Source organism: Corvus hawaiiensis, chromosome 2 (genome assembly GCF_020740725.1).
Source record: "Corvus hawaiiensis isolate bCorHaw1 chromosome 2, bCorHaw1.pri.cur, whole genome shotgun sequence".
Lineage (NCBI taxonomy): Eukaryota > Metazoa > Chordata > Aves > Passeriformes > Corvidae > Corvus > Corvus hawaiiensis.
The window spans coordinates 96,232,671-96,249,048 of NC_063214.1; the positions used below are offsets into that span (position 1 = coordinate 96,232,671).

At 39.4% G+C, this 16,378-nt stretch overlaps 1 protein-coding gene across 1 annotated transcript; it reads right to left on the minus strand.

The window, feature by feature from the left end:
• Nucleotides 1-486: 486 nt before the first annotated feature.
• Nucleotides 487-3,952, minus strand: CFAP97D2 (CFAP97 domain containing 2). The gene is made up of 3 exons (XM_048293565.1): nt 3,926-3,952; nt 2,939-3,019; nt 487-609 (listed from the first exon to the last, which is right to left on the minus strand). The coding sequence occupies exons 1-3, from the start codon at nt 3,950-3,952 to the stop codon at nt 487-489; spliced, it is 231 nt and encodes a 76-aa protein (XP_048149522.1).
• Between the last annotated feature and the right edge of the window lie 12,426 nt (nt 3,953-16,378).

The following is a 16,378-nucleotide window of genomic DNA, read 5'->3' on the forward strand; positions in this document are numbered from 1 at the left end:
AATTAAATTTTCACTTTTGCCTGCTTCCTGCTCCACTTTAAAAAAAAAAAAATTCTATTTTTGCTCTGGCTTTATTTCATCTCTCAGCTTTGGGTCTCTCTTTTTCCGGTGGTGTCTGTAGGAAAAACTGGCAAAGTCAGCAACAATGACTCACTTAGCAGGATCAACAGCTTTGCTGAGACATAACAGGTTTGCTTCAATTATTTTCTTAAAGTAGGGCAATGTATCCCCCTCTCTATTTTTTTTTTCATTCTCTCAGTTATTAAACTGAAAAGCTAATTTAAATCCATCTTCTCTTCAACAGAGTGTAGGAGGGAAATGACCTGGCATTAGATTTCATGTGACAGAACAAGCAAATGGCTTTCTGAAGTGTTGATTATACCTTAGGCTGCCTTTTAAATGTGTCCTCACAGAGCAGTTTATCCTTAGCTATGTTTGTTACCGGGAAGGAAACTTGATAACTACATGGAAATAGTGCTGCTGATGTTACCTTTTGGCCTTATAGTCATTTTTGTTGTCAGTTTGTCCCTTTGTTCTCATGATGCAGGACATCTTCTCCAACAGCAAACAGTTGTCTCTTTCAGTGGCAGAAAGTTGGTCTTCCTCCAACTTTGTGTACAGAAGGGATGAAGAAATGATTCTGGTTTTACAAAGGCATAACAAGCAGCAGTGATGTATCATGGATACACAATGGGGTGTTCAAAATTGCTGTCCCCTTCTCTACACAGCGTGCAAAAGACACTGATAAGGTAAGCTCTGTGCTATTATTGAGAGAACCCTTTTTCCCACCATTTTCATGGTGACACAGGGAGAGAAAGCCCTTTGCAATGCTGTGAATTTGACCCTGAAACACTCTCCTGCAACCACAGCCACAGCCTGCATGATTAGTGAATGCATTTCATCAGTGCAAGCAAAATTTCTATGAATATTTGTCAGCTTATTTTCCAGAATCATCATCATAATTTTTGTCTCTAGCAGCCTTCATAGGCTCTTATCAAAAGCAAGGATTCTTATGGACAGTGTACAAGCACATGATGGGACTTGTCCAGACTTCCGTGAAGGCAATATGAAGTCAATCTGTTATCTTTGATGGGCTTTGGATCAAATGGAAACTTTTCCATTGACTTCAGTGAGATTTGGATTAAGTCCAGTTGCAGGCCATTTTTGTCCTGGAGGGATTGCAGTCTGGTATAGGTAGAGGAGCAACAACTGGGTGTAATGAACAAATGGAGACAGATGTATGAGGAAGTATAAGCTAGTTCTTTTCATTGTTATCATGATTTTAAACCTTTTAAAATTTGATTTTAAAAAGGAAGATATTAATAATATCAATCTCTAAAGTTAACTGTGTCAACAGTGGATGAAAATTGAAATAGTCCAGTGGAAGAGAGAGAATCTCTTTGGACATCCTGAGGCTTTGTCTAATTTGTGAAAAATGTTACCATATTGTTTTTCAAAGAGCACAGATCCATGCTAAAAGTGTGTTTGTGGGGTTTGGGAAGGAATGGGGTAGAGGTGAAGAGAAAAACTTATTTATAAGACTACCTGAGGCCCAACAATGCCATTTCTGAAGGAAGGGCTGAATTGAAGATGACCAGAGAGAGGCCGCATGGAGGAAAGCAGGGAAAGCACAGTTTTCATAGCTGGACTTCAACATCTCGTTCTCAAAAAGCTCTTGGAACAGAATTGCTGAAGGAAGAGTCTTGTTTTAAGCATACTAATTCAGTCTTTTCCTTTCTCATCCTTTCCTTCCCCATATTTGATCCTAGGCACTCCAAAGATATTTTAGGTCCTATACAAAACAAATAGTAAATCCTGCTCATCCAGATCTGACAATTTTGAGTGGCTAATGTTACAGTAGCAGGTTTCTGGAGGGAATCTAGTGCATCTGCCTTGTTTGCTGGGCTTTGTAACCAAAGCAAGCCAGATGCTGGTCTCACTGTAGTATAAAGGTACCTAAAACCAGTGCATTAAGTCATCCCATGACCTAATAACCCTCTGGAGAAAGATTGTAAAGAAGAACTGGATAACAGAATATTCAAAAAAATTTTTTTCTCCCCTCTTTCTATCTGTGTGTGGGGCGTTATGCAATGTTTCATTTTCAAATGAATTTAAGCAATTATTTTTACAGTAATGGGAAAAAAATTAACAGCAGCAGTTGAACCCACATCCTAATATAGCATGTGAATTTATGCGTGCAGAAGAAATGAATTGTTTTGCTAGTGAAATGATTTTAAGGTGCCTGGGGATTATTATGTCGCACAGTGAGATGATAAACAATTTTAAGGAAATTAATTCTGAAGTCCTTATATGGGTTACGCTCCCATTGCCTGAGGGGCTCTGTGTTGGAAATTAAGTCTTTGACGGGGTTTAGCTGCACGTATTTTCTACTTTGCTTACATTTGGTGGTGTGTTTTCTTCCTTTTTTTTTTTTTTTAATTGTTGTTTCCTTTTAGTGAGCAGAGATAATTAGCTAACAATTTTTTTTCCACTCTTATCCTTTAATAAAAATTAGTCTCTTGGGAACAGTAAAATTTTGAAGGATAACTGCCATTCAAGGCTACCCATTGTTATTTCTTATGCTTTGAATATGTTAACATCCTATTATTCAGTTCCTTGCTCTGCATCTTGGTGATTTTACTATTCTTGTTATTTGCAATGTTATTTTCATGGCTGTGCAGAAGTACATCTTAGGAGGCTATTTGAACACTTCAGCACTTGTTAATCTGAAACACTCTGATTTCATCAATAATCATAAAGATAAAATAAGTTATTTAACGTTGCCGGGAATGTGCTATTCATGGATCCTGATAGTCCTGTTGTAACAATCACTTCACTGAGGGGGAAAAAAAAGGCCCTGAAATTGTGACCATCTGGTAGGCTCTTTGTTTCCTTTGAGAGGAGATGTGAAGGCTCAGTGGAACAGCCAATACTATACCTTCAGCTTTCCTAGATTCTGATGGAGGTGGCCATATTTTCGTGGGGCACATGTGTCCACTAATGGTTTTGCTGTCTGAATCTGAAACAGAAATGAAATGTTTATCCTTTTTCGTTGGAAATACCCCTGCATATCATTGCAGAAGATCTTTTAATTCCCGTGTTCTGTTTTGTTAGCTGGCAGTAACACTATTAAACATATGATTCATTGTATCAGCAAAGCCAGACTTGCCCAGAAGAGTAGTGGAAAATGGAAACGTTAAAGAAAGTTGTTCTGAAGTCTGATAGAGATGCAAAGTCGTCTTTATGTTGGAAAAATGTAGAAAATGCATACAGTCTGGTTACAGTTGTGTTGATGTTATGCTACAGAAATGACTGTCTAAGAGAAGGCAGGCATTTTTTATTAGGCATCCAGAAATAAAAAGACTAGTGTAAGAAGGCCCTAGGTACTCCTAAGGTTAGTCAGGTCTTCCAAAAGGTTACATATTTAGGATGCTGCCGGAGAGGTAAGAATAGTGGAAAAGAACTTCTTGTGTTGAAAGTATTCCCAGGTCTCTTCTTATTAGCGTCTTAGAACAATCATTAAGAGCATGTTGTGGATCTAATAATTCTAATGGAGCTGGTAGTTCAGTGGCATAATAATATTTATCTCCATCTGACCTAAATAGCTGTGCAACATATGAGGGAGAAGAATAATCTGTGAGCTGTGTTGGACTAAGTAAACCCCATGGAAGAAAAGCTGGTAACGGAGTGAGACAGGATTAAGAGGGGAGACCACTTTGTCTCAGAGTGGGCTTCTGCAGGGAGTGACACTGCATCAGTCGAAGCAAAGATACCATGATTTTTATCATGAAATACGTTCTCCCTCTCTCATAACTTACACATGAACTTTTCCAACTCAGGCAGAGTCAGTGATACGGAAAGAAGAGAGAAATACTTGCTATTTAAAAAATAAGAGACTGACAAGTAAAAGCAGCAAGCACGTCACCAACACAAACCCCTCAGCGTAGGACATGACGAAAGCACTGCCTGAATGCAACAGAAATCTTCCATGTTTCTTTCTGAAGCACCTTTGTGAAAAGCCAAAGACCAGGCTTGAATCCCTGATAGCAGGCTTGTCATACATACTATCAGGACAGGCTCCTTGCTTTTAGAACAGAGTGAATAATTTACAGCATTGGCTGGGATAATGTTTAGCAGTTTCTAACTTTGAAACTTGCTTGAGCTGCTTGGCTTCTTGTGAAAACATTCAGCTGCTTTTTTTTGTGCAGCCATCTCAGAGGAGGTGGGATCCCAGAAGGAAACTGCTCTCAATTCCAACTGTTTTCAGGGGATGATGCATCCTTTCTAGATCTGCATCCTTTCTAGATCCCATCAGGGGATTTTTACTGGATAGCAAAACTAAACTTGGAAAATCTGTGGGAGTTTTGGCTTCTGCTATCTCCTCTGACTCTTCAGGTGCCTTTAATTAGCATACTATTAAGTTATTTAAAAAATAAGTTTAAGAAGACATGTAATTTGTAAAAGAGGGTTGTTACTGTACCTGTCAGTACAAATCACCAGTGTAAAGAACAAAATGTGATATTTATGTAAACTCTGATATTAATTTGTAGATGTGCAAAAACTTGAGTTTTTTGAAGTTTCAAACTTGAAACAACAAAAGGTGGTTTTAGAAACCAGATTTCTTCAGTAGAATTCATATCAATATAATTTCATTTTCTGCAAAACGTTGTGAAAAATTTCTGTCTCATTCTTATATGTACAACTGTAAAAGGTAAGCCTGGCATTTATAAGCCCACCGTTATCTCTGTTCAGGACTTTACAGATGGTTTTGGAACCATTTTATATGTAATCATATGCACAATGTTGCAGAGAGGAAATGTAACTTTTGGTATTTTTTTCCCTATTCCTTTCTTCTATTAAGAAAACAGCAAAATTATTCAGACTGGATGCATTTGCTCTTGTGTTCATCAAAACATGCTGACATTTTTTGTACCTTTGCAGCATGGAGAAAACGATAACTTATCCCTAAACATTGCCATCTTTTCTCCAAGAAGTGTACCTTGTTTTCTTCCTTGCTTCCTATTTTTCCCCTTTCTTTCTTGCTCTGGTTCATTTTGTTTGTGAGCTCCTTCAATACAAAGCTTTCACATCACCAAGCAGAGACCCTTATGTTTTCTCAGAGCGATTTCTCTCTCTCTTGGTAGATCAAAAGTCCGGGCCCCAGGGGGCTGTGTCATTCAGGACAACCTGCCAAATTGCCCTGCTGCCCCCAGATACCATAGCTGCAGATACCTCTGGTCTGGTAGCTGGTGTTCAGTGCATCAAGCCTGTGTTTGTGCCAGGAGAAGGCACAGTGAATTTTCTGGGAAACCAGCACATGAATTTAGAAGCACCAGCATGACAACACAGGGGCACTTGAACAGGCCACTCTTTGGTCACTGTTAATCTCTGCTTGGTGTGAACCCCATAATAAGAAACAAAATTCTGTACTTTCTAAGCCATCCTTTGCTCAAGATGATAGTTGTTCTTTCTCTTTGCTTGCACTCAGAAATTAATAGTTGTGTTTAATCCAAGAGCAATTGAGTCATGGGAAATATTTTGTTCTCTATAAATACTTTTCTTCACTATATATCATGGTGATCTCTAACCTCTATTTTTGGCCCTTCATGCATATATGAAGTACACTGCTCTGTACACTGAACAAAGAGGAGTTCTGTATGGACAGTGGATGCCGAGAGTATTCAGCTACACTAGTATCAGTTCCCTGCTTTAAAAGAGCCACTGCTTAAATAGTCATGCTTATAAACAGTAGTGAGCCTCTTGAGGTTAATTCATACAGAAATAAATTTATTTATTTCAATAGTGTGAATTTAGTTAGGAACATATGTCAAATTCAATTCTCTACCTCATCTTTAACTTTTTTCCACCTGCAAGTCAAATCAGGGGAACAATGGAAGGAAGTAAGGAAGGAAGGAAGGAAGATATTTTTACACAGCTAATGAAGCAGATTCAGTCTGGAAATAATGAAGAACTATTTCTTCGTATTAAAGCTAATTGTATTGTGATACAATCTTCCTAAGGTAGCAATACAGTTGAATCATCACTGATGGTATTCACTGCTTACAGATTTTGAAGAAGGCACAGTCCTGCATTATTACTGATTTGGAGCAAATGACTAACAAAATCTTTTTCACTTCTAAATTTGGTGAAAATCATTATGATGCTCTAAATGGACACAAAAGCTATACGTATATTTTCTGGATATTCTCAAAACATGTCTCTTGTACTTTATTGCTCAACAGTAGCTTTCACAATGCATTAAGAATGAATAGAGAGATGCTGTAGTCCTTTTGGGTAAGCATAATTTTTAATGAAGAATTAAAGAACATGCTCTTTATCAAACAGTTGTACCCATCCTTTCCTTGTGTTCTTCATACTTTGCTTTGTCCCATTTTAGCTGAAAGAGTTGTTGCCACATGGTAGAATTGACAGGTAGGCTTGATGCATCTTCCACAAAATAAAGCATCTCTGAAACTGGGCTCTTTTCTTTTATTAAAAAAAAAAAAAAAAAAAAGTGTGAGTAACACCAGTCTGAGTCTTTTCTAAAGCAAAGCCCTGGAGACTTGTGGTATGCTTGTAGCCAGTCACGTGGGGGTTGTCATGGCATCGTTGCACAGAAAAGGAATGAATAGCTGGTGGTAACATTTTAAACAATACTTTTAACAAATAGAAAACAAGAACTGAATGTTATACCAAAGAGTATTTTATTCATATATAAAATAGATTACCAGTTATACTTCAGCTCTCTTTCCTTCTACTGGTGAAGGAAAGACAGTGGTGTAAGCCATTAATAAGATGCATGGCAGGGGGGTTGGAACTAGGCAATCTTTAAGGTCCCTTCCAACCCAACCCAATCTATGATTCTACGAATAGTTCATACAAATATGTAAAGGACTGCATAATGGGCTATATTTACTGAGTCTTGAATTGAATGGCACACCTCAGTAATGCTCTGAACAAACCCATAGTGTCATCTTTTGCTCTGCAACAAATTTTTTCAAACATTTATTTAATTGATTAAAAATGCACTTTTCAAAAGCCAGGGCAAATGTGTTCATACTGAAATAGTTCTGGGGTTTAATAGCCTTTTCACCTTTCTTTATCTGCTTGACATCTGACAGCTGAGAAAAGTAGACAGGCTTCCAAAAGCCATTTTGCAAGCTGACTACTGGTTCTCATAAAGAACCACCTTGGATTTCATTTAGGCAATATTTGGCAGAAAACTGAATGGGCAAAGATGTTTCCTCAGGCCCTCTCAAAAATAGAAAAGGTTCTTCTAGCTTCAAGGTTCTTCTAGCTTCTTCAAGGTCAGCTTGGCCTCCTCCAAAGATGACTTTGAGCTGACACAGATCATTTGATGTATGTCCTCATGGTATGGAGCACCCTGAAGCTAGGTCTGGCAGATTGCTGAAGAAGTTTCCTTTTGGTTCATGTATTTTCTTTATAAGATCTTTAGTTCCTAAGGAGAAGATTTGAATTACAACTTGCAGCTGCCATGGGTCTTTTAAAATAGGTAGAATAATGCACATTATATAAGAGTACTGGGATGTAGGGAGGGAACCTGTGGCAGATAGTACCAAAATTCACTAACCAAAATTGGTCTGTTCAAGGATGAACCTGGGGATATTCCTTTTTACTTCAAAGCTGTTTGTGCAGGTTGATCTTACACAGTGTTTCATGTGGATGCAGCAACACATCTATCACACAACTACCCAACACAGAATGGGGGCCAGTGCTCTTTTTAATATGTATCTTGATTACCTTTTTCATTTCAGTGGTTGAAGTAAGGTTGATTATAGGCATTAGTGATTTTTATTACACTTGGTGTGAAATGGAGCTTACACAACAGAAGCAGACATATAATTAAAATCTTGATACCTACTAATTTTGAGCTGTAAGGCAAATACTCTTATTTTCAGACAAATGATGGAAGGAAATGAAGAGTGGTTTTTTTCAGCTGTTTGTGTTCTTAATTTCTTGTTAATATAAAAAGAAAGATGTGGAGAGTGTCAGTCAAAATAATAGAGAGTACAGAGTTGAAGTACATTTTTTCAAATACCTATATTAAACTGAACTGTACACATAACACAATTATATTTTGCTCTTGAACAAATAAAAGTTCTTGGCAGGGTCTTGGCCTTGGTCTTTTAAATGCTATGTGTTTAATGATCTGTTATGGACTGATCTGAAGGACATCATTATCTTTTTGCTGATTTTGATTAAACCCTTAAAATATAAGAAAAACATAGACTCTTACATTGATGGAAACACAGCCCAATAAGAAATTGAAATCACCTGGCACAGGTTCCCAGCTGTTTCTGAATTAAAGTCCATGAAGGGAAGTGGCTTTAAACTTCCTCCTTGGTTGCCTCTTTCTACCCTCAGAAACTGTGCATATATACATTCTAAACTGGGTTCTGGGGGGATTTTGTTATTGCTGGGTTTTGTTTTATTTTGACTTAAGGAAAGAAAAACTCATCAGTTTCAATGGTTGTCTTCATGCTGAGCTACCTAAGGTCCAGAAGATGGTGACAGAAGACAGGGACAATAGGTCCTACCTCTAGATCTTATTTCACTTCTAAACCTAGAAGTAGCTCTAGAGCTACAGTAGGGAATTCTTTAGACTGGTGCTTCACTGCTTAGTCAAAGCAGTCTTCTGAAGCATCCTTAAAAAGCTGCAGACTGGACTTGCATGTAATTTCTTAATAGCAAAAGGTACTTGCTAAAGAACAGATGAGAAATGAGTAGATTATGAACATAAGAATATTTTTTTTTTTTTGCAAAAAATGCATTTTCTACTATGTATTAAGACACAGATACATTTAGCTTTTACACACAGCAGAGAGAGTTGTGTTTTCTGCAGCATAAGAGCAAGGTAGTCAATACCAGAACCACTTAATCTTGGAGCGTGCCCAGCTTCTCATTGGAGATCTCAGCACTCTATGGCTCCCATAGGTTTCTGGGTTTGTTTTGGTCAGATTTTTAAGCAAACCTGTGCATACAATATATAGGGCTGTAAGCTCTGCAGGTGGTATTGCTGCTAGGAATTTGATTCTTGAATTACTTCCCACTATGTTGCAAATTAGTGAGTCACTGCCCTTTTCTCTCCCACCCCCTTCGCCAGCAGAAGAGCTTGGGCTGGCTCAGGAACTAGCTACACCAATAAGTTAGAGTTCCAGAATAAGTTAAAAACAATGCTTCTGCTGCCATTGCGCACCCCACAGAGATCATATGTTTGAAGGTGCTGTTGCTCACCATGACCAGAAATGCCTTTTCACTTTTTTCACTTGCCGTGAACTTCGTATATTTAGTAAGAAAATGCAATATGGTGAGTGCACATTTTCTAAGGCTTTAAAGCTTTTCTGTATGTATGAAGAGGAAAATACGTATTTATGTTTGTTTGTGTTTTTGTTGTTGTTGTTGTTGACAGCTTTCCTGGCTATTTTAAAGTTGTGGCAATTTCTTACTTTATTCTATGAAGTGCTTTACGCTGACTTTGAACATATGCACAGACTGATTCACAGGATGGCAGCCACTTGTGGGTGTGCTTGAGGATCAAGCCCAGTCTCCCTTATTCATTGCCTATCCCTGGATGGGCATTTCAAGATGCTGTGAGAAGCCAAATTATTGTTTGGTCTGTTCAGTGTGTTACGTGATAGGACCCCATGCTGTGACTTTGCCCCTGCAAGCACACCCCCTTATCAGACAATTCACAAACAAATGACCTGACTGAGTAGTTGCAGAGTTCATCTGTACTCGGGGGGATAAAAAAGGCAACTGGAAGCTGTGCTGGGATGAGTTGGATGTGCTCTGTCTGTGCATGCAGCACACCTAGGGGCTTCCATCTAAGGGCTGCCTACAGTCAGGCCAGGGATGTCCTCCTGCACGGGTGTGAGTAAAGCCTCCCTGGCGCGGCGCAAGTACTTGCAGTGCTGAGTGGTGCAGAGGGAGGGGACTTGAGGGCTCTGGCTCCCACTGCAGTACAAAAGCAGATTGACCAGATGCTTCCTTTAGACTTGACCCCTTCTGGAAGTTTTGAGCAAGAATTAATTTTTGGCTGGGTAAAAAAAAGAGGTTGTTTGCCACTTATTGTCTGAGAAATTGAGAGAAGGGAAAGGGGGTGGGAAGAGAGGAAGAGGAAGGGAAAGACATTGCTATAATCACACAGAGGTCTGTTTATATGTATTTATATCTATATATACAATTTTAAATCTTTTGGACAGTGTTTACTAAAATACACAATTTCCTTGATCTACAGAAAAATTGCCAAGAAGACTAGCACTGACAGGTAATGTTCCTCAGTGGTTTTAACGTGGGAGGAGGACACAGAGGGAGAGGACAGGGCAGGAGGACACAGAGGGAGAGGACAGGGCAGGACCCAACTCTTAAGCAATTGACTGAGCTCCTGCACTGAAGTCTGTATGCTTGTGCAGCAGTCCTTAGCTTTCTGGGGAAGGCTGGTCTCGCTGCATGAATGAATGACACACAGTACCTACACAGAGATAAGGCCAGGGCCCTGTCCCCCACCTTTTCCAGAGGAGGGGAGCACTTTCTGGGTAATAACCTCCCTGTCCTGGTGTTGGCCATGGAGAAGGCACCTGGGTGGGGCAGGCTCCTGCTGCTGAACAGCTGGTCTGTAGCCAGAGGCCAGCATGCCTGGGTATAGAGGGCTGGGTGAATGGTCCTGGCAGCCCCATGTGCTCCCTGGCAGCCATATGCCCCCCTGGGTACAAATGTCACTGTGGCAATGGCTGCAGAGAGGGTGTCAGGCTTCTGTGCGTGCAGGCTGGAGGGCGTTGCTGATTCTTTAGCTGGCAGGTTTTTTTACTTCTGGGTATTTTCTTTGTATCAGACCCTTGCCAAGTTTTACAGGAGTAAATCTCAGCCAACTTGTCTGCATGAGGCATAGCTAAATTTGTGGCTGGAATGAGGGCCACTTACCAGCGCAGGCAAGTACCATGTTGCTGTAAGAGAGGTGTCAGCCTCCTAAGAGCAGCACAGAGGAGGAAACTTGGGCCTGAAGCACAGAGACCTCCTAAGAACAGACAAAGCACGGTGAAGCAACAAAGGCTTTAGACTGAAAGCAAATGCCAACAGAAACATTGTTCTGGATGCATGGGCTGTGGCCAGTGTTCCTGGAGGGAATGCTTTACACTGCAGTGGGACATGGTGCTCCTGCAGGCCTGGCCCTTCCCCTCCATGGGAGTCATGTGGTAGTGCATGCTTGTGTTAATTCTTGCTAATGTGTGTGGCTCAATGTTTTAGATTTTTTATACTGCTTTCAGGTCTGATATAAATTCCTACTGCTACGAACAGCTGATTGCTTTATAATGGCTAAAACAAGTTAGCGGAGAAAATGAGGTATTAATTAGAATTTTATTAGGTCCTGGGATATGTATTCTTGTTTCTTTCTCCACTCCACCCCACAGACCTGGATAACCTTCAAAAATAATTTTAGTTTTTATTCTCCATCTTCATTTTTTATTCTCCCTTTTATTCTCTCTTTTTATTCATTTTATTTTTTGGTTTCAGAAATAATTGAAAGGTATGCAGAGAAAGGCACTGTTTCCCTGAATGCAAGCACCATCTAAACACCAACTTTGGGCTGCTATTCTAAACCTGTTGGGCATGCAAAAATTGGTTGCTTAAGGGCCTGGGTTTGATTTTGGTTAAAAGAAAAAAAGGTCTGAATCCCTAATATAGTGGCACCTGTCTCATTCTCCGTACTGGCTTGGGGAGACCTGCCAATTGAAAAATCACACAAATACAATTAGTCCTGTCATCAGCCAGTGGGACACAATAACCCAGCCCCCTGACAAGAACTGCTAGTCTTACCTGTGTGTCCTGCTACTGCTCAGCCTATTCCACACAAGGGAGAGGGGAAGCCCAGTCCTGCAGTGCTGCCTTTGGATTTACCCTCCGGCTTACTTGGATTACTCACTTTGGTTTGCTGGCACAGAGGAAGCAAGTTACAAGGTTCTGGCTCTCTGAAGAATACCATGTACAAACACTGTCCTTTTTTTTTTTTTTTTTTTTTGAGTGCGAGTAGGATGTCTTGAATGGGCAGGTTTTGTTGTCCTTGAGGGTTTTATGGGCCACCATAAAGCCAGAGTGGTCAATCTCTTTGAATGAGGCTTGAAGACAATACTAGACTGTAATGAATAGAGGAAGAAATTCTTTGTGGGGATGGTGCAGGGGGACCTGCAGTCATCCTATTTCCAGCAGTGGTAAGACAGCTATGACAGACTGGGATGGGATTATCTGGGTGCATTAGTTTCAGACTATATATCTTGCCTTCTGGTCAGACTCAGGCAGATAACTTTATTCTCAATAGCAAATTAAATTTCTGTTTGTTTAAACAAAGTCATGTTATGGCTTCTCTGTGGATGCTTGCAAATATCCCCCTTTGGCAAATCAATCTTTCCCAGTGGGTGCGAGAGGAAGAAGCTCCTGGGTACAAGGAGTATATTTTGCTCTTTGACATTTCCTCTTGCTCCGTGAGTGACCAGACCTTCCATCTGTGGAACTTAGTTGCGTTATCACATCTATTTCCAGCAGGTGGCAGATGATAATCATGCTAGTAACCCAATCTGGGTACAAATGATGTGTTTTCCAGGCTGTTTATTCGGACATTGACTTAAATCTTCACATTATCTAGTGGCTATAAATATGTTTCCAAAAGCAATAAAATAAGATTGTGTAATTGGAGCCCATTATTAGTTACCCATGAAAATATGTAATTAAGTACTTGGGTATCGAGTGTGGTATGATTTTTATTTTTAAATTCAGCCTTGATTTTTTTAATCTCCCAGATCAGAGAAATTGTTTCTATTCCAAAAACCTCCAAATAACCATCTGGCTAATTGTGTTTCATGGTATAAGATTATCTTTGCTCATCAACTGTGGTGGGATAGAGCTCCTCCATGTAGTCATGCCTGGATAATTAACTGATGCTTTACAGAATTATGTGTTAAAATATAGTGACAAATGGTGCTATATTGCCTTTCCTATGTAGCCTCTCACTGGCAGGATTGCTCTGCCTGAGTGGTACTACTGACTGAAGGAGTTTTTTTCAGATTAGCAGTCCTTAATGAAGACCAGATTTTGCTCCTTTCGCTCCTGTTAGTAGTCACTCACACACGAGTAATCCCAGTGTGTTCAATAGCAGCTATTCACCACACAGAGAGGCGGTGGCATTTGCAAGTTGACCTTCCAGCATTGGCTTCAATGGGGTGTTTGAGCAAATGGAAGACCACAGGACCTGACCCATACTAAACGCGTGACTACATGGAAAAGTCTGTTCAAGGTTTACAGCAGCATGTGGATTAGCTGTGTGCTGCTGCTTGTGGGTGAATTATGCAAAACTTTGCAAAGTCAATGTAAACTTCATAGCATCTGTCTTACAGGTCTTGCTTATAGCACAAAACTGGAACACATCTCGGAGGCAGAGAAGTGTTTGTTTTATGTGTGTTTTGGGGTGGATATTGGTACTATAATCCCAATGGCTTTCCTCTGGCTGGCTATGCAATCCCTGGGGTGGATAAGAGGGCGAAGATAGGGTAAAAGATCTCCTTGCAGTCCTACCAGCAGAGATACTACCAGTGCTGCCAAACAGAGGGGCGTTGAAACTTTGCCTTGGAGTTGGAGAGTAAGGGTGGAGTCCCATTTTGTCAAATTAATTCCCATAAAGAACAGAGAAGACTGCAGATGAGGTGATGACATAAAAGCAAAGAAGATATGAAAATTATGATTATGGCTGCCAATATGCAATGACTCGTGAAATATGGTTGTTTATATGCCTGTTTGTATAACCATATATTTATTGTGAGCAGAAGTACTCAGTATTCTTAAAACAGTAGAAAGTCCTATTGCTGTTCAGTTTTTCTTTCTCAATATTATTTGCTGTTTTCACCTAGCAGTTTCACAGAAGGTTAATGTGGAAGATATGAGAATAGATGCATACTTTTTAAACTGCAGAAAAGCTCACCATATTTCATTCCTGTACATAATCACTGGGGTTTTTAGTGTTTTGTTTTGGTTTTATTTTTTGTTTTTCTGTAAGATCTTAATGCAGTTTTATTGCATTATAATATCTTATGGAAGGATAAAGGGATTTGTTCCTTAATAGGAAAGCAAAGTTTATAGGCTCGAGTAAAGCAGATATGGCCCAGAGCACAATGCTTTTGCAAGTTTAACCAGAAAATATTTCTTGTTGGTAAACTTCACTGGAATCCTGAATGTTCTGTGCTTGCTGCTGTAATAACTTGGATTTTAACATAGATATATATTTTAGGAGAATGCTAGACTGACATATTTTTAGAAGTGATGAACAAGAATTAAAAGAGAAAAAAAAATTAAAACTTAAAAAAACATATACCATGAAAGTTAGTTGTATTTTCTTGGCTATTGTAACAACCAGTTCTTACTGGGCCCTTTTTCCTGTAATTAAAGCCATTTTTCTTTTCCCCCTTCTGGCCTCTTCCTGGCCCAGTGTTCCAGCAACAAGCAGCAAAAATGTGGGATTTTTTGAAAAGGCAACTAGTAAGAAAAACAGGTAGACATGCTTTACTTCCTGTACTCAGGGGTCACAGGGGAGATCTTTGCTTTCTTTAAGTGTAGTAACTGCAATACAATCCCTGGTTTTCCTGATTCTGATGCATAGATCTATTTTTATCCAGTGTGTGAGTGTGCCATACATGCATCAATACTGGTACATACACAGAGTTCAGTAACAGCCACCTCAGTAGTACCTGCTCTTTCCCATGTTTCTCCTTCAATTAAACTTTGTCATTTCTGTATTATTGTGAAATCTGTGCTTTCTTGTCACTGTTGCTGACATTTTGCTAATTAAAGGTTTCTTCTTGTCATCGTTCTCTTTCTTTTCTTCTTTTATTTCATGTAATGGCTGGAGTGTCTTTCTGCCAGACTAATCATACAAGTAATTTCACTACTGTTGCGTCATTCCTCTGTAGCTACCTCAGATGTGAACTCGTAGCCTTGGGAGACAGGTAATCACAGACTCAGTCTTAATTTCCTACTTGCATAGAATATTTCTGCCATATCTCACCATGCACGGAGACTGAAGGAAGGACTGCAGCCTTTTCCTGACCAGTTGGTTGGTTCTAGGACTTCAGGAGCAAAAATACCCAGCTACTTTTGTTATCTTACTGTGAGAGATATCAATGCAAAAATCTGAATTTACCTCTCAGACAGGGAATAGGAAGCTGAGGCTCTAACAAAGACATCTTTGCTTCTCCACTCACTTTATCAGGGATAAATGTTTATTGGGTCACCCTAGTCAGCGTAGTCGTCATATCATGCAGCATCTCTATACGGATAGTAGCTGCCTTTAGGCCTGGAACAGATATTATTTGTTAAAACTATCTATGTCTTCCTAGAATTCAATTACAGGACTTGCTCAGTCATCATATTTTTGCTTCATCATCTTGCTTTTTATAATAGTGATAGTGCCTCAGATTTGTCTTAAATGTGCTGTTCCTTCACATAAATATAGGTAGCAGCTTTGTGCTACCCTAGGGATAGAAGGTTCATATTTTGTTAGTTTCTTGCATAATGCAAAAGGAGATTAGAGAGCTTCTTATATTCTGTTTCCTCCCAAGAGAAAGCTATCATGTAGATCAAGAGAGGAAATGATTTCCTTGCTTGGCACAAATGAGTCACAGAAAATGACCTTCTTTGTAGTCTAATTTAGATTCAAGAATCCTCTGAAGAGCTGATAATATAAACCCATATGGCTTGGATGAAGAAAGTTGGGAAAGACATTGTCGCTAACAGACTCATCCACATCTTAGAAACCAGTATTTCGCTTTGCCTAGATTTTTTTGATCAGACTGCTGCAGCTGCGAACCTCATGTTGCCTGCACATGTTATGTGTAATATGCACATATGTATGTGATGCTGCTGCTGAGGTTTCATTTCAGCAATGGAGAAATTGAAAAAGCAGCACACATTCTTTGGCTGTTTTTTATACTGTGTTTAACATCTTTAAAAATACATATTTATGTGAATTTTGAAACAGTGCTTACATTTACATTGTTGGACTGTATAACGTTTGGAGACATGTTTATTACAGAGGAAGCAACAAGCTTTCAGCTGTATATCAAGAAAACAAGATCCGACAGAAAATAAACTAGCACACTGATACACAGAAGCACTGACAAAGAGTTTCAGCAGAAAAGATCTGGTGGGAAACCAGAAGCGTAGCTGGACAGCACAGAGAGCTGCAAGCAACCATCTGTAGATTTTCATGTGTGGAATCTTAATTTATTCCACGGTGAAAAGTCTAAGAAGGTACCAGCTTTTTTCCCTATTTTTTCTTGCTATATGTTGGTTTTTTGTTTACTAATTTTTTTTGGTG

Excerpts from the sequence above, each read along its gene's own strand:
- CFAP97D2 (XM_048293565.1), bottom strand. The coding sequence starts at position 3,952 with ATGTCCTACGCTGAGGGGTTTGTGTTG. Across the intron at positions 3,020-3,925 it reads ACGCTGAGGGGTTTGTGTTG|ATTCAGACAGCAAAACCATT; the intron begins GTGACGTGCTTG and ends TTTCTGTTTCAG. Across the intron at positions 610-2,938 it reads AGAATCTAGGAAAGCTGAAG|TTGGAGGAAGACCAACTTTC; the intron begins GTATAGTATTGG and ends CTGTACACAAAG.